The following is a 24398-nucleotide window of genomic DNA, read 5'->3' on the forward strand; positions in this document are numbered from 1 at the left end:
CAGAAGAGCTCTCTAGGCTATCCTCTTGCTTATGCAATAGTCTTATATTTTGAGAATATTTTTTGGCTTACAGACTTTAAACATCCAATGAACAACCTGCAAAATTTATGTGACTGATATGGAAAATGATGTCAAGGTTTGGGTATTTTTGGCAGATGAGGCACAGGAAAGTAAGCTGTACTGGGAACCATGAGGGACGTCTGTGTTCAAGTGACTAGTTTTCAAGCAACTGAAAGTGAATGAAAATTGTTCCCAGTCTAGCTCTGGTCCACAGTCAATAAATGATGTCATATGGCAGACAGGACTATGAATCTTCCAAATACAATTTCAACCAATTTTAATTAGCCCTGAAATATTATTTCCTGAGTGGGGGACCAGTAAGTAATTGATCAGGAGTGGTAAATGTAAAAGAATTTTTCCCCAGTTTCCTGTAAACACGAGGCTGTCTGTGACACCATAAGTAGGAGCTAGGGTGGTAGGAGATCTCACAGGTGGTTTCTTTATGTAAACAAAGAAATTTCTCTGATTAGAAACATCTCTGGAGTCTTTGATCATTCCCTGCCATAAGCATGCTTCACAGAAAATAGGAATTCTGATAAGAGTTTGCAGTTCAAATCCACCACTAAAATCTTTGAAGGGAGAGGTAGACTTGGCATGCTAAACCGTTTGTTTGTTTGTTTTAGCATGTGGCACTGTAAATCTTTAAGTGTGCAAAACTAACTTGAAAGGAGAAGCAGCCACAACATTCAGCCAACAACTTTGGCAGATTTTTTTATCTTCTTTCCAAGAGAAAGAAGCAAAAGGAGAAGCGAAAGATCTGTCTCATTAGCTGAATTCATGGACGAGTTTGTACTCATGAAGATCATTTTGCTGTACTGAAGGGTCAGGAGATGTTCTGGACACCCACAAGGGAAAAACAGGGGAACTATAATTGGATTACATTGGGCAGGAATGGCTGAGCATGCAGTTAATAATTGATCTGTGCTCTGCATATATACAAGACTGACTTTGAACTTATTGGTATCTGGCATAAAATCCCAGACCACTGGCTGCAGATAATCAGATAAGAAGAAAACATACTTTCCCATTTTCTTGGAGGAGATGATTATGTCATGTAAGACTTAACTCACCAGCTCACATTTTGCAGTTGATCACTTTTATTGTTGGATTTGTATGGGCCTGTCCCGAAAGGGATGGGGAGGAAGGACAGAATCACAATCTCCTATGGTTAAATGGATGCTGCAGATATTTATATCCTTATATACAGACATATATATAGATATATATGTATATGGTCTTTAAGAATTCTGAAATGAGAGTCTTTTCAGAACCCATTTAACCAAAATATTTAGCCCTGAAGATGGATAGTAGTAATTTTTCAATCATTCTTAAGTTGTGAATTGTCTGTGTTGCAGATATAAAGGGCTGTGTAGTCAGAGCTGTAGTCCTGCAGAATTGATGGCTCAAGTGCTGCCTTATAGCAGTGTAGCTGTTTCCACACAACATACAGTACAAACTAATAATACTTAGAAAAGCCAGTCTGGGTCCAAGCAAATCTCCTCTTATCCTGCTTGTAGTAGTCCTATCAGGTTTTTTCTTTTTCTCATATCAGTTATGCTGGCTGGATAAAAGGTGGCTTTATCACTCTTGCCTGATGAAATTCCATGTTTATGCCTTATTCTTTATGAGAGAGACTGGCCTGCAGGAATCCCAGGTCAAGACTAGGGAAAAAGTCTGTAGCAAGAAAGATGTATACTTTGTGGAACAGGATCAGATTAGGGAATGCTTCAGCAAACTAGGCATACATAAATTCATGGGCTCTGTTAGGTTGCACCCATGAGTGCAGAGAGCTAGCAGATGTCATTGGAAGGCAACTCAAGTGGCAATAGGCCTCTGAAATACTGAAATACATGAGATTTCATTTGAACATCAGGAAAATCTTTACTGTGAAGGTGACTGAGCACTAACACATCTTGCCTAGAAAACTGTGGAGTCTGTGTCCTTGGAGATATTCAAAACCTGTCTGGACACAGCCCTGGACAGCCATCTCTGTCTTTACTTGAGCTGGGAGGATTGGACAACATGAGTTCCAGAGGTCACTTCCAATCTCAACCATTCTAAGATTCTGTGAAAGGTTGCAGATGTATGCATTTGAAGCTAAAATAATGGAAGTTTATATGTATAACCATATATTTTGCTAATGAAGAGTCATCACAGTGCTTTCATTTGCTTCTTATACCAGGGTTGTTACTAAATAAATGTTTCATCATGTCTCTAATTTTCTCCATTAGATAACTTAAGAACATGAGTGTGTTCTTTGTATGCTGATGGTTCTGGCTTGCTGTGAAACTCAAATATTTCCGTTGAGAGTTTGCTACAATCAGGAGAACATCACTAATGAAAGGATCCAACTTCTCCAGTCAGAGGCTGGCATAACCTATGAAAGATGCAGTGCTTAGATGGGCTTATTGGTCAGAGGAGTAGAACATTTCCAAGACATTCATGACCAGCCAGGCAGTGTCTATAGAGCTCAACACAAATGAGGATTGTTAAACTGAGGAGGCCATTAATCTACAAATTTCCATGCTGTCTTTATTATGAGTCAAGAATGAAAATGAGATTTGAGAAGAGGCAGCATATGATTATTTTTCTCTAGTTTTATTTAAAAGATTAATGCTTGCTTTCCAGCTCCAGAGACATCATGTAGTGCTCAAATTGATTGCTGCTTTCTTTTTTTTCTGTTCAGACCAACTTCTTGCATGTTCTCATTGTTGAACATTATGATTATTTGTTAGGTTAGTATGAAACAAAGCCTTGCTTGAACAGGTATCTGTACTGCCAAAACTGAAACAGGAAAAGTTGAAAGATATTAGAAAAATGGATGAGCCAGGATCTCGATGAGGGCAGGTTGGTATGAATTCCTCACAACAGAAGATCTCAGTCTTTTTTGCCTAAGAGCTGTTCTCACAGAGTTAGTGATGATGCATAATTTCCAAAGCCAGGTTGAACTTTTGAAATAAAACTCATGGGATGATACTTTTTATTTCATTCACTGGGTAAAGAATAAAAGCTTTCCTGCCAGCCTGGCTGCTACATTAGTCTTAAATGAAAAGTATAGTGTGAGATGAAAGCCTGTCAAGATTCTTATATGTATAAAAGTGAGTAAACCATACGGCTTACTGAATGTCTGACCATGAGAAGACTAATGGCATCCAATAAGTTTTTGGAGGAGGAGAGATCTGTGCATCAGATCCAATAGTGTCATACAGATATCTTTTGTTAATGAAGGGTCTTAAAGGGACTTCTAAAATTCGGAGGAATGTGTAGAAAAAGTGTAGGTTAAAATTTACCAGAGTAAATCTCACCATTAGAAAGCAGATAATTTCAGGGAGGTATAACTGCATCTAATGCCCTCAGCTCTTTTCTTCTTCTTTACATTCGGCCACCGTCAGGGAAAAGAAAGATAATTAATGTAGCATCACTTTGTAAAGGAAACAGTAACCAGTTCCTTAACAAAAAAGAAATATCTAGGAATGAAGAGATAATGATAACGATTAATAATATTTTTTTAAATTGCTGCTCACGCAGAGGTCTCATGTAATTTTCCAAAGGTTATTAACATTCATCTATTTCGCCTATGGATAAACTGTGACAGAAAGAAGGAAGACAATTTTTCAACAACCATCAGGCTAGTATATCCCAAATTGTGGCAGTACTCTGTCCATTGTCTCCAGAGTACATAAATATACCACTGTATATGCTTACTCATGATCTAAACTAGAGAGAATGTTTATCATTTTCCTACATCCAGAGATTAGCCCTGTTCCCATTCTAGGCCCAGGCATGTTGGCATGGATGTGGGCTGTTTTTTTTCAGATGAGTGGTCCCCTTATAAAGACTGGAATAAGCTCTGTCTTTAAGCCACTCAGTATGTGCCTGATGAGCTCTGTGACTGTGGTCCTCTGGGTCATCTTTTAGACTTGCAATATTTTCTAGCTGTGGAGCAAGAAGCATCTGCCGGTTCCTTTTTAATTGCTGGTCAGCCTGTGTTAAGCCAACTGGCGGCTGGTGGGAATGAGGTGTCCATGAAGGTTAAACACATTTGCCATCATGTAGAGAGAACTAGCTACATTTATTGATGTTTAAGTGACATTCTTAATCTGGCTCCAGCTGCCTAGCAGGATTGCAAAGTGGACTGAGGTCATGGGCTTCCAGGTAGGCTCTTTAGGGGCTTTTGGAAGTACATTTTTCCCTAAGTGGAAGAAATACTGTGTGAAAGTGGTTGGTATTTTTTTTTTTTTTTAGTATGGGTTCACCTGAATATGATCCTTAAATCCTGAATGTCTCAAGGATTGAGTGAGAGGCATTCAAAAAAGAACTTTTTTTTTTCACTATCATGAAAAAATTTTAAAACATTAAAGGGTGGATTTTTTTTTTTGAAAACCCTATGAAACAGTACAATCTAAGCAAATGCAATAGTTGAGTAATCATATCAGCAAACATATTCAACAGTTTTGTCTCTTTGTTTTCTCATTGCAAAAAAATAGCAAGAGTTACCTCCTAAAAATGTGCAAGTACATTCTTAGTTAAATGCCACTAGACGCTGAAGATATGGGGCCTTTTCTTTTGAATCACCAGCGGCAGTTCCACTGAAAAGTAAATTTACTGAGTAAATATCCCTGGGGAAAAGCTGCTAATTAAGGAGCAGGTCTCCTACGCAGATGCTCCTAACTGAGAAAGCCATGGTTCATTTTTAGATATCTAGGCTACGAAGAAAGACTTCGTCATGCTGAAGCTGTGCAAGTTGCCAGAGAGATATTTTGTGGTAGAGAGGTCCCTTTCAACCATTAAGATTCTGTGATTCTGTGAAAACTCTCATGTGCTGATCTGCATCAGGAATGAACAAACACTTCTACCTTATAAACGGCTTTCTGGGCTAAATTGTTATTGTTCATAATAGCAACATTAATAGCTTCACTAATGTATTCTACCCTTTGTTTAGTTGGTGTCTTCCTTAATTATTTTCTCTTTTAGCTATACCTCAGGTGAGTGCTGAGGGTGGATGCAATGGTACATCCACCACTGGATGTTACACTGACAAGGATGACTGCCAGTTTGAGATAGCAGCAAGAGCTTCTGTCTGTTTCTGAGTGCCACTGAGGCACTGGGACATGCAAGAGTAGTCCAGGGCCCTTTTGCTAATGCAGTGTTTCATTCTTTCATGCATACACATTTCTTCCAAATCACAGTTGTCATCTGTCCTGATTTAAATAATTTTTCCTGATGTTACATGATGGCAATAAAGTTGTACATTCTTTGTGTGCCAACCACACGTGGCACACAAACTGAACTAATCTCAGCTTCTCTGAGTGGTGCAAGATGTCTTGCCAGCTGCTCCAGCCAGTTAAAGTCATTAAAAACTGCTCTTGAAGTGCTATTTTCCAGTCGATGATTTAAAAATTACTATTTTAAATAAAAGCTTTGGCAATCCAGAATGAATGTGAAGTCAGTGGGCATAAGCCACAAAGCCACCAGATGTTTCTAACCCTTCACTTGGTCACTACAGTAGACACAGACAAAAGACAAATAATTCTCCTGTTGACGTGTTTAATCTGAAAAGGTTTCAGGCATAAAATACATAACATCATGCCCGAAGTATTTCTTCACATTGTGCAGTTTGAGAATATTTTCCTCTTCTTCAGATAGAATGCTTTGAAATCTCTAACCAGTTTGGTGTCCTTGTTACCACTAGACTTAAGAGCTGCTACAACATCTTTCTTGTCCTCAGCAAAAGAAAAGTTTGAAGGCACCATGCTATTCCTATAGGTGCCTGGAGGTTTGTTATGCTGACACTGATCATTAGTGTACTGCTAGCAAGTACTAACCCTGGCCGCCATCACTACTGAAAGAGTGTCCTGGGAGTGTTTTGTTTCAGAGAAGTCATCCCCAACCTAGTCGCCAGCATGGGATGACACGAATACTGGTTTCCTAGAACTTCCCTCTGCACAAGGAAACCACCAGGAATCCTATTAAAATTACTCTGTAGCTGTGTGATATCAGCAGAGAGACACTGTTTAGGCCCACGGTCATGACTTACACTTCTGCAGATTACAGATTGAAGGCTACAATGATGTGTAGCAAGCCAGTTTTGAGACTGATAGTGGTCTCCTCACAGTAGTGTGGCAGCCCACGTAGACTCATTTCTTCCAGAAGTGGCAAAAAGAGGCCACGCTGCACTCCGCAGCACTGTGGCTAAACTATTCCTGCTCCCCTCTTGGGCTGTTCTGGAGCTAGCACAGCATATCTCTGTGCAGATCTGCAGTCTGCAGAATCGGAAGCTGAAAGGGATGACTATAATAATCAGGTGTGAATGTACTCTTACTTAGCACTGTTGGGGTAATATGCCCAGTAAAATTTTTGAGCCCAAGGCCAAAAACATGATGCCTCTCTCTTCCCTTCCCTCTGTCTTTTATGGACTTAATAGAAATTGCCTCCAGCCATTCCACATACATTAGAGAGGGAAGAAAAGACAACAAGCAGCACATTGTTTAAACATTATGGCACTCCAGGTGTGCATGCTCAGACACAGGGAGCTGAAAAGAGGACGACAGGCATGACTGGAGCAAGACTGCCAGAAATTACACTGCTCATGATTAGTGTGAATCCCTATTGTGAGGCAAAAATGATGCAAAATAGAGGGAGAATAGCGAGAACAGAGCTGGTTTATGCACAGATTTTTATTTGCAGTTAGTGATGCTGAGCTGATGTGGTAGAGAAAGTCAGTGGACCAGATAATCAAAATTCAGAGGACAAAAAAAATTTCTTAATAACAATGCTAATTAATAATCCATTTATTTTGCCTGTCAAGTAGCAAAGTAGCAATGTAATCTGCCAAACAAATTATTCTGTATTCTGAAAACCAAAGAAATTTTTATATAGAATGTAGGATAAAACCAGCTTTCAACTATACTGGTGTAAATTCCAGAACACCTCTGGAGAGATGAGCTCATGTGTTCTTGGTTTATATTTACATGAATTTGATCCCAGGTAAAATACCAACTTGAATTCAGTGGTTTTGAAGAGCAATCATCCAAAAAGAGTTGTCAATTTAATAAAATAAGAAGCTATTCATCGATCTCTTTAAACAATTTAAGGTAAAATTGTATCACTAGAAATTGAAGTCTATTTTTAATGGATTTCAAGAACCTCCTCCATTGTATCCCACCAAATGGAACAGATGGTTTCTGTTTAAAATCAGTGTTTCTCTGAGGAAGTCAATAGGTAAATCCCTGTTTGCAGCAGCTGAGAGCCTAGATAGATTACATATCTTGCTGAGTCTCTTTGAACAGCCGTGTGCTGGTTGCTATGTATATCACCTGGATACAGTAATACCATGTATATTTTATATACTGGTGTGTTCATAGCATTCAAAAAGAGCAGAGAAGTTTTTTTTTCACATTTACAAACTAACTAACTAGTACAAGGTCACAGACCAAACCTTGTTCCTTTTCCATTTTTTGCATTGCACCCCTTTTGAAGGCTCCAGGAAAGAGGCAGCCTATAAAGTACTTCTACTGGGACATGATTTTTTGTTTGGATCAGTCTGATAGACTATCACATGTTAATTTCATCTTATTCTGTGTGGTCATCTCAGCTGCAGTGTGCAGGGTCAGGCAACCTTTTCATTTTTTATCGACTCTTCCTCTGCCCTAACTAGCAAGTCTGAAGAAGGTCTCTTAACTTCCTTGCACTTGGGCTTTTCTCATGTCTTTAAAGTGATTGTAAGATGTTTACACTGTTATTCCCTGTTGATGCATCTTTCATTCAGTACTAGAAAATGGGACTGTGATTTAAGTTTGGACCTTTAAGTGTGACATTAATGGTGATAGACAGTAGTTCCTTGTCCTAGCTATGCAATGAGAGGATGAGAGCTTTGCAGTATGATTCAGCACCACTGAATTTGGACCTGTAATATCACACTGAATAATTTAGCAGTTGTTACTGACCTTGATTTCCTCACAAATTCCCCTCTATCATCCATGACCATGTGTGAGAAAGTAAATGTCTTTTATCTCCTTTTTTTCTTTTTAATTTTAACTTTAAAAGCTCACCTGTTCCAGCAGACCTCTCAATCAGCTAAAAAGCCTCCATCCTAGTAGTTCATTCTCATTTTCCCTCTCATTTTTGGAAGCTTTGTTTCTTTCCTCCAAAGCTCAGAGAACAGCAGTAGCTCATCTGGAATACATTGAATGTTACAAAAAGTGTAGTTCTTAGAGGCATGAGCAGCCAAACATCCTAGTGAGGCAAAAGGAGGAGGGGTGATCATAACTGGACTCTTGAGTCCAACTGGAAGAATTACCAACTTCACTGTGAATTGTATAAAGGTGGCAAAATTCCCTCTTAGCAGGAAATTTGTATATTATTTTAAGCATTTTATGAAGTGATTTTGCAGTAGCATGTAGGATAACAGAGCTGACATTACTGAGGTACAGCTTTGAAGGCTGAAGGGAGTATGTATGTCCACACAATATAGTGCAGAACTGCCCCATGTCCTCTCTCACTAAAGCTAGACCTTCAAATAGTCTCATAGCACCAATACTGCTGAATACAGGAGCCAAGTGGGGCTGCTCATTCACCTCATTAAACAGACAGACTGCTTCTGTCCTCAGAGGAGTTTCTGAATAATGTTGCAGTGCGCCACGCATATGCAACAGCACGAGCTTCTCTGATGTGGTGCTGCATCGCGATGTGCAAGCAACGTGCAAACACTGAAACTGGTCCTAAAGCTAAAACAATGTGAACACATCCTTCAGCAACAAACAGCCCCTGTCATTCAGCATAGGTAGCATTTGTTTGTAACTTTCTGCAATATCAGATGATATTTGGAATAGTTTGAACTTGTGCTAACAGAAGTGTTGAAATGGAAGGAGACACATTATTTTTTAATGATGATTTTCAGAACAGGGAATAAATGAAAGATCCTTTGCTCAGGGTCATGGTGCTCCTTGGAGACAGCAACAAAGTAGTCCCAGATAAAGCTTCTTAATTCTATAGTAGCACGGTTGTTCCATGTATTTTGGATGCTGATGCATAAAAGGAGCTCCAGAAGTTCAGAGAATTTTCCCCATTCTACTTAGTTCCCAAAAAAGTGAGCTTGAAAGGATTTTATCAGAATAGGTTTGTTTCCTTTTAAATTATATATATATGTATAAGTATATATGTATATTTTTTTCCCTGTAGTCATTTGTGGGAGGATTAAAATTCATATTGGATTCCCTGTTTTCTTGTGCATTTTGATTTGTTATGGCACTGTTATTTTTCAGAAGCCACAATGCTTTTTTTGATACAAAGACTGAAAGAGACAGTTGGCATTCTTTTTGTATAAATTGTATTTATTTCTTCAAGTGAGTTGGAACACCAAATTAAAAATATTTTTTCTGTGTAATCATTAACAATATATATTTACTTGTATCTCATGTAAATTATAATGATTTCATGCATTTAAATGTTTGAAATTAAGTTATAATTCTCACAGTTGTCACTTCCTTCTGCATCATCTGTTCCATCTTGATGAAAAGAATACTAAAATCCAGCAATATTATTTTAATAGAACAGTGCAAGACCTGCATGCCCTCTGGTGGAAATGATCCTTAACAGACTTACGCAGATCGGGATTTCTGGCAGTGCTAAATGTCTGACCTGCAGACAGACACACTCTCGTTTGGTGTAGTTACTCAATTAGGTTACGTTCCTCCATAGCAGAATTTGTTAGCTAGTAGGAAGAAAAACTCAGTACATTATTTTTTTCCTACTTTTCATTACAGTTTGAACTCTTTCATTTCTCTTCAACCTCTTTCTTGACTTTTTAACCTTGTTACTCTGCTGTAATAAAAAGAAAATTAATTATATGTTGTGTCAAAGTGTTGAACGGTATCTCATTATTGACACAGGTTTTACACATAGAATTTTGCTTTGGTTTTAAGGAAGTTTACAAGTCCGATACAAGCTGAGTAAGGATGGGCTCCTCATTTTCACCATTGACTCTGGAAATTTTGCCAATCGAGAGATGCACCATGTAAAGATTAACAGAGAAGGCAGAGAGCTTATCATTCAGGTATGCCATGGCTTATGTTGAGTGTTAAATAATACTCTTATGCCACAAACAGCCCCACTGATTTCAATGCCTAATAGCCAGCAGAAGGCAAGGTTCCATATTGATATGAGGCAACCAAAGCTGATCCAGCAGTAGAACAGCCTGCAGGTTAGATCAAGGCTCCATCCAGGCCCTGTTTCAAAGAATGCCAAGTCATGATGTTTTCCATTAAGTGATCACTGCCATGTCTTTGACAATCTGTGAAGTATGAAACACCTTTGGCCAGAAATTCATCTGGCCCATTGGAGTTGCTCTGGGACTTAAGAATGTCTTTGACATAGTCACTAAGGATGCATACCATAGCGATCATTAAAAAGCTGCCAGATGGGGAAAAACATCTGAAGAATGAGCACCTAGACATGGAATTTCATTGAGGGCAGGTGCCCCAAGGGAGAACCTTATCCTTTCACAGAAAAGGAAAGGCTGAAGGGGTGTAAGGTGCAGCCACCATGTGCATGGTGATGCCCTGTTCCTTTGCTAGAAGCAAGCCATGCTGAATGTAGCAGCCTCATCGGAGACCAGAACCATCTTCTGCTTTGTTTCCCTGCATCACCTGTTTTTCCAAGGGAGAAGTGGACAATCTTACTACTCCTTCCACTTTCCTGAGGTTAATTATAGCAGCAAATTTTACAAAAAAACAAAAAAAAAAGCTAGATCTGGGCAGCAGTCGTTTAACAGGGAAGGATGACAGTCTATGGAGAAGTCATGTTAAGGAGTAGAATGAGAAGGAGGCAGAAACACAAGGAGTGCCAGTTTTTCTTTCCTCTACAGTTTCCAGGTCTGGGTGGTAAAATGATAACATAGCATGTAACTAGGGTGGGTAGACTAGACTATCTAGGAAGTTGTACTAAAAGCCAGGGTTTTCTTCAAATGCCAGCCTTCTATTGTCTGTCGCACTGTGGTTTTCTTCTATACAGAACTAATTCTTCACAGTGAATTTCTGGAGATGCCTCTTTTGAATGTATTTTGAAGTGATAAGACACAGATTTAGGGACGCAGGGGCTTTCCACTGTCGAACATTTTAAGCTTTTCTTCAGAGGAAATTTCCTCAAAGCCTTTCATATGACTTCTCTGGTGTACCTTTCAGCTTCTCACGCTAAAGTCAAAGCACTTTCACTTTGCTATCTTTAGAAACTGAATCACACTTAGGGGCAGAATTAACTGCTTTGCAGTTGAGAGCGTTCCCAGAAGTTTGCAGTATGGATAGATCTGGAGGTATCTACATGCTATTGTAATGAACTAATTTTATTGACCTCTTCCAGGTTGATCAAGTTCTCAAACTCAAGCACAACTTTTCTGAGATCGATTTTAAGGCCATCAAGTCACTCACCTTGGGCAAGGTCACAGGTAGGTTCTACGAAAAATATTCCTGATTCATCAGTTGTTATATTACTGGAGTTAACATGTGCTATATGTTGGGCTTTTAATAAGACTGGGGTTTTGTTTGGCTGATTTGGCTGTAAGAGTTGGCCTGATCACTCCAGTAGTCCTATTTGTATATTTCATCAGAACAAAAATTTGGCAGCCTTACTTGTTAACACTGATAGCACTATTAACTTCTCCCATTGCTTCCTCAAGTAAAGTGATTCTACAGCCTCTGTCACTGCACAGGACAGCATCTTAGCTTAATTATATAATTTTGCTGACTGCAGCTTGCTCCTCTCAAGCTATATCTGTTTCCTAATGATAAGAAAAGGAGCACTATGAGCCTTCATCCTCTCTACTCCTTTTCTCACTTCCAATCCCTTTCAATTTGAAGTCTGCAGAGAATATTTATTTTACATGTAGCACTAAGGCCACAGTTCTGCATGGTCTGTGCATGGACCTTCTTGATTTTTACCTTTCCATACTACAAAGCTATTACAAGACCAGGAAAACTCTGCCTGAAATCTGGAAAGTACAACTCCTCTGTTTTGTTGTCAACTATATTACATTAATTAAGTCTTACTCATTCCCAGTAAGATTCTAAATGCTTCCTATTTCACTAGTACAATTTTATGTATGTTATTAATAGCACCCAAGGCCCGTGAGACTGGTATCTAGACAGAAATTACAGACCTCCTCTAGTGTATACTTGTGCAATATAATTTTATATAACGACATTAGTGCATTCTGCATCATGTTTCACTAAGAAGATTAAGGACAGGAACTGTTTCTCCCTTTAACTGTATGTAATGTTTGTTCAGAATGTAGCAAACTTCCAAGACTTTGTGGATAGGTTTGAGGACATGATACTTTTCAGTCCAAGCAGAGCTAAGCTAAAAAATCTCATTTTGTCAACTGTCAGCTGTAGTGCTGAAAATCTAAAAGAGCAATGCGCATCATGACCTTTACCTAAAGCTCCAGCTATAGATATCAAATCAATAGACCAAGGCTTTTCTAATCAGCAAGATGGAACATAGCACAAAGACCTTCAAACATGTAGCCAACAAGCTGACAAGGTGCAGCTAAGCATTATGGAAAGAAACTAGATTTAGCCACAGAAATATTATTAACTTAGTACAAGGATGTTGCAAAGCCAGAAAGCCCAGATGGATCTCCAGAGGTCTAGCATTCAGTCCCACTGAACACCACAGACTTATCTCCAATCAAATTTTAACAGATATATCCTGTTATTTCTCTCTTGCCCCAAAGTTTATTGGGATTTTGCTTTAGTAACAGTAATAAAAATAGCAATAGTTCACTTTGTGTAATGACACTACAGCCATAATTGGCCTTCCAGATAGTGAGAGATCTTATTGACATACCAGGAATGACACAATGCATCCTAGCAAGTATCTCATTCCAGACTAATCCTAATTCTGATTTCTTCTTCATGTGTTTGCTTTCTACAACCTTTTCTTCTATGTCAAGATTTCATTTTCCAGGCTTTATCCCACAGCTGTAGCTGTGCTGAGTAGAGTCCTTGTGCCCTCAATGAATCATGAATCCCCCTGAGTCTTCTCCTCTCCAGGCTGAACAATCCCAGCTCTATCAAGCCATTCCTCATAGGAGGGATGCTCCAGTACCTTAATTCTCCTTGCAACCCTTCACTCCATTAAGTTCATGTCTTTCTTCCACTGCGGAGCCCAGAACTGGAACCACTTCTCCCATAGTATTATACACATTATGAGAGAAGGATCACCACCTTCTGTCTGCTGGTAATACTCTTGCCAAGGCAACCCTGGATGCCAGGATTTCATTGTCAGCCTTTTCTGCAAGGGCACATTTCTAGCTCATGGTCAGCTTGTTATCCACCATGTCTTTCTCTGCAAAAGACCAGCTTCTCTGCTTCCCAGCTCATCAGCCCCAGTGTTGGTGGGTGGGATTATTTCTAATTCAAGTGCAGATCTTGGTATTTCCATTGTTGGATTTTATGAAGTTCCTATTTTCCCATTTCTCCAGCTTGTTAATGTCCCTCTGAATGGTGACTACAACTGCTCTTACCAACTTGGTATCATCTTCAAACTTACTCAGGCTGCACACTATCCCAAGTTGGCAAATAAAAAGCCCAACAAAATCCCTACTGGTACAAAGCCAAGAGTATTGCCTTGTTGTATCAAGGGGAGAGCTGAACCTTGTAATTTTTGGAATGTAAAACTTACATAAATATTTCCATTCATAATTTATATTATTATTTGGGTAAAATGTCAACTCTTGCTTCTTTTAATGATGGCTCACCAGAAGAATAATTCTGGTGACCTAAACTACTATCCTCCAAGTCTTCCTTCTCATTGATCATCCCCTCAACAAAGCATAAACTTCCAGAGGCATGTGATGCTTCAAAGCAGACCTAGATTTCCTGTAGTGTTTGTTTTGGATGCCACCAGGATTTATGTACCTAAAGGCATTCATTAGGAACGTGTAATTGTTCACTGAAATAAAACCAAATAAAAAACTTCTGTTCTATGTGTTCTACATATTCATGCTATGCTCTTCTGAAAACGTGTCTCTCTCCTGTCTCACCACTGCTCATTTGCCTGCTTTAACAGCCTGATCCTGACTGCCTAACCAGGTGATTATACCACCTTCTTTCTTGACTCCACTGTTCATTTCCATTGGCTAAGAAATCTGATAGCGCTTTCAGTAGAACATCATAAAAGCTTAAAACCTGTTCCTCACCAGATTTTCTTATGATAAGCATTTTGGCACAGCTGGAACTTTTGAAAAGTGCACTTTTATACAATGATAACTTTTCAAATAATAGTGCTTGCCCCCTTTTAACTCCCCCCAGCCCTATTACACTTCCTTTACTCAAGAACTAGTTAATCTGGTAATTTTTCTCTTCTTTTCAAATCTGATGTTTTCCAGTGGCTGCCATGCAGCCAGTTCTGAATTCCAGGGGAAAAAAAAAAAAAGAGAAAGAGAAAACAAACCAAAAAATGCCCTGCTCCATTTAGAGGAAACATACTTGGAATTAAAAACGTAGGGAAACTTACTCTGCCACTGACTGCTTGAATAACCTTGAGCAAGATATTTATGGGCAGATAATGGTAAGCAGGAATTTTTTTCCCCACTGGAACCAGTCTGAGCTTCACTATCTTTACTGTCAGTAAAGCATGGAAAATAGAACATCCCTCCATCAGAGGGGTGCTAGAAGGATAAAAGCATTAAAGGCTGTGAACTCTTCAGATTCACAGTAATGGGGGTATATAGCTACCTTAGAAAGATCATTCTAAATATAAGTATGGCTTTGAAGATAAAAGAGTAAAAAGAAGCAGCATTCAAGTAGCCAACAGACTTTTGTTGAATTCATCCTCATAGTATCCAATAGCAAAAGAAAAATATTATTATCCAGTCGTCGTCATTTTTACTTGACAAATATAGAGGCAAGACACAAAAGGACCTATCCAAAGCTCATCAGTATCGATGGCAGTTTTTCTGTGGACTTTAGTGAGTTCTGGATTTAGGCTCCAAGTGGGTCATACAGTTTATGGCGAAGCCTCAGTGAAATCTTAACTAGAGTCCAGTTCATTTATTTTAAGTACTCCTTACAGAGATCATACTGCTGTATTTAGCCACATGAGCTCTATTGGCAATCTGACCTAACTGGTTTCACTTTGAACAAGGGATTGAGCTGTATGACGTTCGGAAATGTCTTTTAACTCAAATTATTCCATAATTCTCTGGTCTTAGAGAAACATTTGCATACGTTTATGTCTTGACTAGAAAAAAACTGCTATCCCTGTGAAAAATATAATTTATGTATTTTGGGGTTGACATTATAATTAGTCTTGGAACACTTCTTATTTTGCCCCAACATGTCTAAATCTTTCATCATTATACTCTCTGGGAAAATAATGACTGATTTAGAGGACTGTATCTCATAGTCTGCATATTTACTTCTGAGCTATTTAATATACTAGCTGTGTAGAGATACCAGAGTAAAAGGATAGCATTGAAAAAGATTCAAAAGTATTCTGAAGACATAGACTGCAAAGATTTCTTTAGCATCTACTAATGTTGACCTAATTTACTTCAAAGTGATAAAGTAGTAGAGGGGAGAATGATGGACGTCATCTACCTTGACTTCAGCAAGGCTTTTGACACCATCTCCCACAACATCTTCATTGAAAAACTCAGGCAGTGTGGCTTGGATGAGTGGACAGTGATGTGCATTGAGAGCTGGGGCAATGACAGAGCCCAGAGGGTGGTGGTCAATGGCACAGAATTGAGTTGGAGGCCTGTGGCCAGTGGAGTTCCACAGGGATCGGTTCTGGGGCCAGTCTTGTTCAACATCTTCATCAACAACCTCGATGAGGGGACAGAGTGTACCCTCAGCAAGTTGGCTGATGACACCAAACTGGGAGGACTGGCTGATTCTCCAGAAGGCTGTGCTGCCATTCAGCAGGATCTTGACCGGCTTGAGAGTTGGGCAGAGAGGAACCTCATGAGGTTCAACAAGGGCAAGTGCAGAGTTCTGCACCTGGAGAGGAACAACCCCATGCTTCAGTACAGGCTGGGAATTGACTTGCTGGAGAGCAGCTCTGCAGAGACTGACCTGGGAGTCCTGGTTGATAATAAACTGAACATGAGCCAGCAATGTGCCCTCATGGCCAAGAAGGCCAATGTTGTTCTGGGAAATATCACTAAGAGTGTGGCCAGCAGGTCGAGGGAGGTTCTTCTCCCCCTCTACTCTGCCTTGGTGAGGCCTCATCTGGAGTCCTGTGTCCAGTTCTGGGCTCCTCAGCTCAAGAGAGACAGAGCGCTGGAGAGAGTCCAGTGCAGGGCCACCAAGATGATCAGGGGACTGAAGCATCTTCCTTATGAGGAAAGGCTGCAAGATCTGAGCCTGTTTAGCCTGGAGAAGAAGTCTTCATTAATACTTACAAGTATTTAAAAGGTGTATGTCAAGGGGATAGTACAACACTTTTTCCTGTAGTGTCCAATGATATGACTAGGGGTGGTGGACAAAAGTTGGAACACAGAAAGTTCCACTTGAACATGAGGAAAAGCTTTTTTATTGTAAGGTTGAGGGAGCCCTGGCACAGGCTGCCCAGGGAGGACGTGGAGTCTCCTTCTCTCGAGGTTTTCACAGCCCACCTGGACGTGTTCCTCTGTAACCTGATCTATGTGGACCTGCTTGGGCAGAGGGGTTGGACTGGATGATCTCTAGAGGTCCCTTCCAACCCCTACCATTCTATGATTCTGCAATTCCCACGTTGGCAATGTAAAGAACTGTGTAGTCTAGCAAATGATCATGATGTCTTTTATCTTTTATCTCGAAATGCCTGAGCTAAAACACACTCAACTTGTAGGAGTCTTTCCACTGAATCATTCAGCTTTCATATAAAATGTACGTGGAAGAAAGTTTATCTGGAAAGTATTTTTATTAAAACCCTTATGTAGATGTACTACGATTCTTATGATTTCTACAATGGCTTTTCTTATTAAAAATTCACAAGAAGAAAATGGAATTTATACACTGTAGAGATCACAGTTCAATTCATCCAAGAGTGATAGTATACTGGGGGAGATAATAACAGGGTAATTAAATCAGAAGGAGTAAGTTGGCATTAAATCAGAGGTAAAAAGCTTCCCTAAAGAAGCATCTCCTTTTAAAAATTTCTGTGGAAAAGCCCACATTTGGTGGAAAGTTGTTCCCTTTTTTAAGCTCTCGGGATCACAATTTGCTTGAGAAATTTAAAGTCACAGTCTTGGAATATTGTACTGTAGCATTTTAAACAGTAGAACAATGCCTACAAGAGCTATTGGCTGGAATCTTCTGGTCGTTGAAAGATCTCTACTGCAGACTCTTCTTGCTCTAGATATCAATTTCTTAGAAGGACCATACCACAGAAAAGATCACTTGCATGACTTACAGGGTCCTCCTATCCTAGTAAAGCATTATAGAAAATGGAAATGAATACTTTGGATAAAAATGGACTGGCATTTGAGACCAAGATGGAACCGTTAAAGTAAGCAAAGTTTGACTCCTTCAGGCATTTCAAGCAATCCATGATGTAATTCAATAATGCCAGCATATCTATCAAAAAGAGACCAGATCTATTCTGACCTTTTTTTGCCAGCAATACTGTTTACTATATGATCATAATACCATGCTTAAATCCCCATTTTCTTGATGATAATATCACTTGAAAAGTGTCTAAGGTCATCTACTTATCTCTAGAAGATTTATTTTTCATCTTGTTGCTTGAATTCTTGCTACTTGAGCTGATTTTAGCTATCTGCTCCTGAGAAAAGCATGTGTTCATTTGCGTATTTCCTCTTCATCTTCTTCCATATTTGGAGCCCATGCAAAATCACACAGACCTGCCTGTGTTGTAACAGATTAGGATTCAAAAGTCAAAACCTGTGACATGTAACAGATTTCACATTGCAGCTCCACGCAGTTCTTCATTTTTTATGACACCATCTTTAAGAAAACATACTAAGTGCATGTCTGAAATTATCTCTGCAAAGCCAAAAGAAACAAAAATTCTCAAATGTTCTACTTGGAATTAAATGTTCAATTGTCAGCAAGCAAATTCTATCTCATTCTGCTCATTTCTGGGAAAACTTGTGAGAAAAAGTACCTTTGCATTGCTCTTGCTGTCACTTGGTTTTTCAGAAGTGTCTTGGAGGTGCACTGAATGCCTGGGAATGTTTCGTTTTCAGACTCATCCTTTTCTTAAGCAAAAGCCAAACTGAGCTCAGTGGTTTTAACCAGGAAAAATTTCTCTGCTGTTCACTCTGCTGCCTTTGTGGCAAGCTCACACTAGGAAATGAGATTATTCCAAAAATGTCTTTTTGTGGGTTCAAGTCTAATCTTTGATATACTTTCTGCCCTTTCTAAATTAAGGATTAGTATCTGCAATGTTTCTTACGGTTGTTGCAAGATATAACAGCATATTTTTTGAGGTAACTCTACTGTACCTGCTAGTCAGCTCTTCTGAGACAGCTGCAGTTTGGAGACTACAAGAATCTTTTACTTTAAAGACCTGGGCTCAAATCTAGTGACAATGCCCAAGTGGTAATGTTGCCAGTGATGTTCAGTACCTTGGCAAAATGATGTGCTGGGTACACTTTAACTGCCACAAAAATCATCTTTTTTTCTCAGACTTAAAAAAAGGACAACCAGTGTTTCAGCATACAGAGTAAATTACCCCTTGCGCTTCCACCAGTGATTCACCTAGATTGATTAATTAATTAGTACATAGTGAAAAAAAACTATGGCTGCTCCTGCTGAAGTTAAAAATAAATTTTGATTAAGGAAATCCATGATGGGCTTTCCTGGATGTAACTGAACATGTAAATTCCTGAGAAACATTAAACTAATGTTTATTAAAAAAAAAAGAATAAAATTATATTGGATAATGTTTATAGTCTCATTTTCCACAGTGACATGTTTAGAAAGAAAGTCTTTTAGCCACTCTCCCTGCATGCAAATAACACTTTTGATTTCTCTTTGATTGCAGTTACTTGTCATATTAGTTATTGTTTACTATGTCAATTTGCTGATATATTGTTGAGCAACTTGACTCTTGGTCCTAGAGAATTCTGTCAGAATTATATTATGAAAATTAATTCCCTGTTATTGAGATATTAAGACTTAAAATTACTTTATTTAAGATCTTAAACCAATTGTGTTATATGTGGCGTGGGTGTCCAAAGAAGCTGCAGTGGACCAGGATGTCTGTTTTGGTGAACAGGAATGACTCATTAGATAAATTATGTTGATATAGTCAATCAAGCTTAAAAAATACAACTATATGTTAGACTTAATCCTCATTATCATGGAAAGCCGTTGTCAACACATGGAAAACAGGAAAACAAAATTGACACAAAGCTTACTGGGCTGTGACATTTCAGACAGTTTCAAGGGGGCAGATTGAAGACCCAGCAACAATCCAGACCAACTTATGCACAGCTCAGCACACAGAACTTAAAAATTACTTCCTAAAAATATAAGTAAAGTTAAGTTGTAGGGAATGAACAGTTAAATTACTCAAAAGACAAAAAAGATTGCCTTTTCACCCTCCACGTAGAAATCACTCAAAGTAACTCAATCTCCAGTACTGAGAACAGAAACACAGTGCTAAAATGTCAGAAGATCAAATCAAGCCATCAGCGGCAACTCAGGGTGACTTTCTAGGTCAGTCAATGCATGGAAAGTGCCACAGTGTAACCAGGTCAGAGGAAGTCCTGACGTTTCATATGACCTTGCTTCAGCATAGACCTTGGAACTTCACTGAGTCATTTTTCTTACTGAGCACCAAATCACATATTAAAAATACCTCTTTGGAAAAACATTTTATCGCGATTTAAAGACTGCAAGTGACAGAGAGGCCTTTAATAAGCCTTTCACAGAGGTAACCATGTCATAATCACAGATTTACATTATCCACTCAAGAGTTCAGAAGGCAGCACACGTCAAGTTGTGCAAGTCTCTGGTTGAGAAAAGTCAAAGCCTCACTTTGAAAGACATAAGGCATGCACTGAAAGCAATATAATAAAGCAAACTGTATCTGTGCGTGTGGGATTTCTACTAGAGGACTCTGAGGCTGTTTTTGGTTTGTTCTTGGATTTCTTTTTTTTTCTTTTTTTCAAATTTCAAAGCCTTTCAACAACAAATCTCCCAGGTCTCCATCATGCAAAGCTTTCTTTGGCAAAAGACTCCTAAAATTGGCTCTTAATTTGACTTCTTTAAAAAGCCTTTAAAAGTACTGTATCTCTAGACTTTTCAAACTACTCTACTATGAAAAAGGAATTCATTATTTCTTAGGCTTTACCTTTTGCACATTGGGGCAGAACAGAGCAATTTATATTGCCTGATGTCTAAAAGATACCAACAAATCCACCTTTTGTGTCAGAGCTAAGAAAACAGGAAAGGCTGAGAGTAGAAGTGTTTACAAAGGGTTCTATAAATTCACCAAAGATAGCAAATGTTGTAAATCAGTCTTTTAGTTTTATATAGACTTTCTTGCAGAAGCAGACAAATTCTTTGTGTTTTATAACAATCCTGCCAAAATCTCATTTAAAACCTGAATGCAGCCAATTCCTACATGCGTTGAGAAAGGCAAATGTGAACCTAGGTAAGACTACAGTTTTTTTCAGTCGAAAAGCCTCACTGTTTCCCTTCCCATGTATCTTTCTTGCAGTCAATCACAGCCCAGACCCTGCCCCTATGAAAGCTCTGCAGACTGACCATCTCTCCTGTCAGACCCCTTGGAGAGCAAACTTGCAGCATGCCTTGCTTTGCTGAGAAGCACACAAACTCTTCCACATTATACTTCAATGAAGACATTAAAATAGAATTAGAAATCTTTCTGAGCAAATTCCCTCTCATTGCATGACATAATGGTCACAGATCCCGAGAACCCAAGTAATATGGGATTTGGGTTTATTTCGAGATTTCTCTGCATTTTCTTACACATAAAAGAGGTTTGTGTAATTTAAGTAGTGATATCAGTTATAAGAGAAGATTTGTTTTATTCTATTTTTTTCTTTTTGGCCAAGAGCTTATAAAATCATTGTATTTGAGTGACAGCAGGAAAATTAGACCTTAAAGTTGCAATCTAACTTTTCTTCAAGCTTTGAAAATAAACTTGAAAAGCTGAGAATCTTTCTTTTTCAATGTCATTGGAAGTATTTCCAGAACTTTCAATGCTAGAAGATATTTTTTTTTTTAGTTTAGCAATAATTCTTAAGATTTTGAATGAGTTTTGATACTCTATAGATGTGCACTTTTGATTTTTTTCTTATTCGACTGACCTCGATATAAGGTGGTGCACCATATGTACAGACCTCTGAGCAGTATGAATTTCAATTTCTGAAAAGTAAATAAATGAGAGCTTGGAGGATAGACATGATGGCTTCACTGTCCTTCACTGACTTTCCCAAACAATCTTTGATATTAAAACATTTGGAACTAAATAAAAAACACTTATCTTTGAACTGGCTTTCTCTTTGAGAAACTGAAATGAATGCAGACCAATAGATTAATTGCACTATCTCAACTTCAGACTGGAGAAGAGCGTGGAGATACTGTGTTTGGTTTGTATTTAGATAAAAAGAGATATAGTTTTACTTTTTATTTATTAATGAAATGAGGCTAGCAGAATGAGAGCCTGGCTCATAACTAGGAGGATTATAAAGAACTAGGAACCCTGGTTGTAAAAATGTAGTTATGTGATTATATGCATCAGAAAAATAAGTTGAAAAATAAACTCTTGAAGAAGGGTAGAAGCCTATATTAGCAAGCCATTCAATATTAGGCCAGATGAGGCCTTGTGAAACAGAGAACAGAATGCAGGCTCCTTCATTAAGAGTGGAGAATGCAGAATGACTATATGGTCCATATCTGTGAAACTGATCTTCTTTACAGGTTAAAAAGGGGTTAAAGAGCATCATCCCCAGGATCAAGTGTTATTCAGTGGTTTTATTTTTTATATTTATTGTTATTATTGTTATTGTCATAGTGAGCATCCATGATGTGTTAGATGTGGTCCAGAGTAGAGAAACTGGATGAGGAAAAAAGTACAGTTCAGGTTTTTGTGTTCAAGCCAATGTGATTCAGTGTAAACAGTGTTGTAGAGAAAGGACTGGGAATGATGCTCCCATGGGTCAGGCCAGGGAGAACAAATAAACTCATGAAGGAGAACCTGAACACTTGAGACTGGATATAGGGAAGAAAAAGATGTGAGTAAGGCAAAAAATAATTCATTTTTTTCAATACCTTCCTGTAGCAGATTATTCTGGAAGTGTTTTTCTGTTGTGTTGCAGATAGTTTGACATTGGACCCTGAAGTCTCAAAGGCAAATGCCTATGGTTTCACTGGCTGCCTGTCCTCTGTTCAGTACAACCATGTTGCTCCTTTGAAAGCTGCCTTACGCCATCCCAGCGTTGCTCCTGTGACTGTCGAAGGCTCATTGACTGAATCCAGCTGCGCGTCCCTGATGGAAGCTGACGTGAACACAGTAACCAGCATATATTCCTCATCAGGTATGTCTTGCCAAGAGGGCACTGGCAAAAGTAAAGGATACTATAGAGTGAGGTTTACTTCCGTTTTTGCTGTAATGCAGTTGTGACAGTATAAATATTGAAACTGGGAAGTTGCCTTTTCTCTCAGAACTAGGAGTGTTGAGGGTGGGCATTAGAATTAGCCAGACCTTCTGTAAAAGTCATTGTACCAAAACAAAGTTTCCAGACTAAGTTCCTGGATTGCCTGAAGCATGCCTAAAACAAACAAAAAGATCCTAAAGCCATAGTGAAAACAGTACTGGAAGTATGGTTAAGCACCTGATTAGCCATACTTGTCCACACTAGGTAGCTCCAGTGCTACAGATCTCAAAGGAAAACATAAATGTTACAAAGATTCCATATCCCAGTGGTGATGAAGCAATAGAAGTCAAACAACAAACAAGTTGAATTTGTTCTCACCCTATCAGAAACAAACAAAAACTCCTTGTACAAACCCCCTTGACACATGTGTGTGACTTCCATTGAATGCTTGTACTTTATTCTCTCAGGCTAAAGAGAAGGAGCACTACTTGAGCACTACTAGTAAGATGATCCCAATAGTTCATTTATCTTTTACAATCCTGAAACTGTCCTCTGGGAATCTTAAGTATTTTGTATATGTGAATTTGTATGCAGAGAAGGAAACTCAGAGCAGCTGGTAGTGTTGTCACCAGGAACAGGGGCAATCAAGTTGCTACTTTAGTCACCAGTGAATGTGGCAGAATTCTTAATAACCAGAAACGGGTACAAATTAAGGACTATTTTTGCCCCTTGACCTGTGAAGCCACTTTCTCTGTTCTGATAACTAATAAAATTCTGATTTAGATCATAATATGGTTCCTTTGACATTTGTACTTGCATCAAATCCCCATTTCCTGCAGCTTCTGCCTAAGATATTCAGCAGAAAACAAATGATGCTATTAGCATTCTGCATAGGGAAAAAGGCTGCTGATTACTCCGTGGAGAGCAGCTGTCAGCATATGTGTTCTCCTCCCCACCCCCCAACGTTTTTCTCACTGCCCAGAGTTGCCTCAGGTATCTGCTTTGACGTTCAGCAGAAATGTGTCCTGTAAATACTGAATAGGCAATGTAACTGAAATATTAACACTATGATCTGTCACCTCAATGATTAATTTTTTTCTAAAGAGTTTAGAAAGTAGTAAAACTCGAGACTCAGATCTTCAGGACAGAACATACAGCATTGTAACATCTTTGGACTTAAATATTTAAAGCTTACGATCAGTTGAACTCTGTTGTCAAGGTTAAGCACTGTTACATCAAAAATGCAGAATTATTATAAAAGCTCATTCTTGTCTTTGCCACTCTGCCCTTTAAAATAGTATTTCTTCTCAGTATGATGAATTAACTGATGCTATTGCGCCACTATTCTCACTGGATTTGATTACAACTCAAATAAGATCTTTAGAATGAGTTAGTTCTGAAGACTTCATGACTTCATAGGCTATAGTAAGTGCACTGGGTGGTGTGATTCTGGAAAAAAAAAATCTAATTTGTAGCAGATTATACTTCGTATAGATGTATTTGAGAATTACACTTATACATGGAAAAGACACAGTTTAAGAAATAAAAAAGAAGATAAAACTAAGGATTAACTTTCAAACTTCCTGCTCGTATCTCAATTCATCAGTTCCAAAGTTCTCATTATTGAGTGTTTGAGAAGAAAAATATAACTTCAAAGTTGACTGTACAACATCTGTGTTGATTTTCTAATGTACAGATACCACAAAAAACCCCTCTAGGAAATCTCTTTATATATGTGAAAAAAAGGTTTCTATATTTATAG

The 24398-nt window shown here is 38.6% G+C and overlaps 1 protein-coding gene across 1 annotated transcript in view; it reads left to right on the forward strand.

Moving 5' to 3' along the window:
• CNTNAP5 (contactin associated protein family member 5) overlaps positions 1 to 24398 on the forward strand; it is a 219257-nt gene that overhangs the window by 190131 nt on the left and 4728 nt on the right. Inside the window, exons 20-22 of the mRNA XM_062005163.1 lie at positions 9984 to 10114; positions 11416 to 11500; positions 22358 to 22576. Coding sequence (XP_061861147.1) covers positions 9984 to 10114; positions 11416 to 11500; positions 22358 to 22576 — 435 coding nt within the window. The remainder of the gene's footprint in view (positions 1 to 9983; positions 10115 to 11415; positions 11501 to 22357; positions 22577 to 24398) is intronic.

Source organism: Colius striatus, chromosome 11, assembly GCF_028858725.1.
Source record: "Colius striatus isolate bColStr4 chromosome 11, bColStr4.1.hap1, whole genome shotgun sequence".
Classification (NCBI taxonomy): domain Eukaryota; kingdom Metazoa; phylum Chordata; class Aves; order Coliiformes; family Coliidae; genus Colius; species Colius striatus.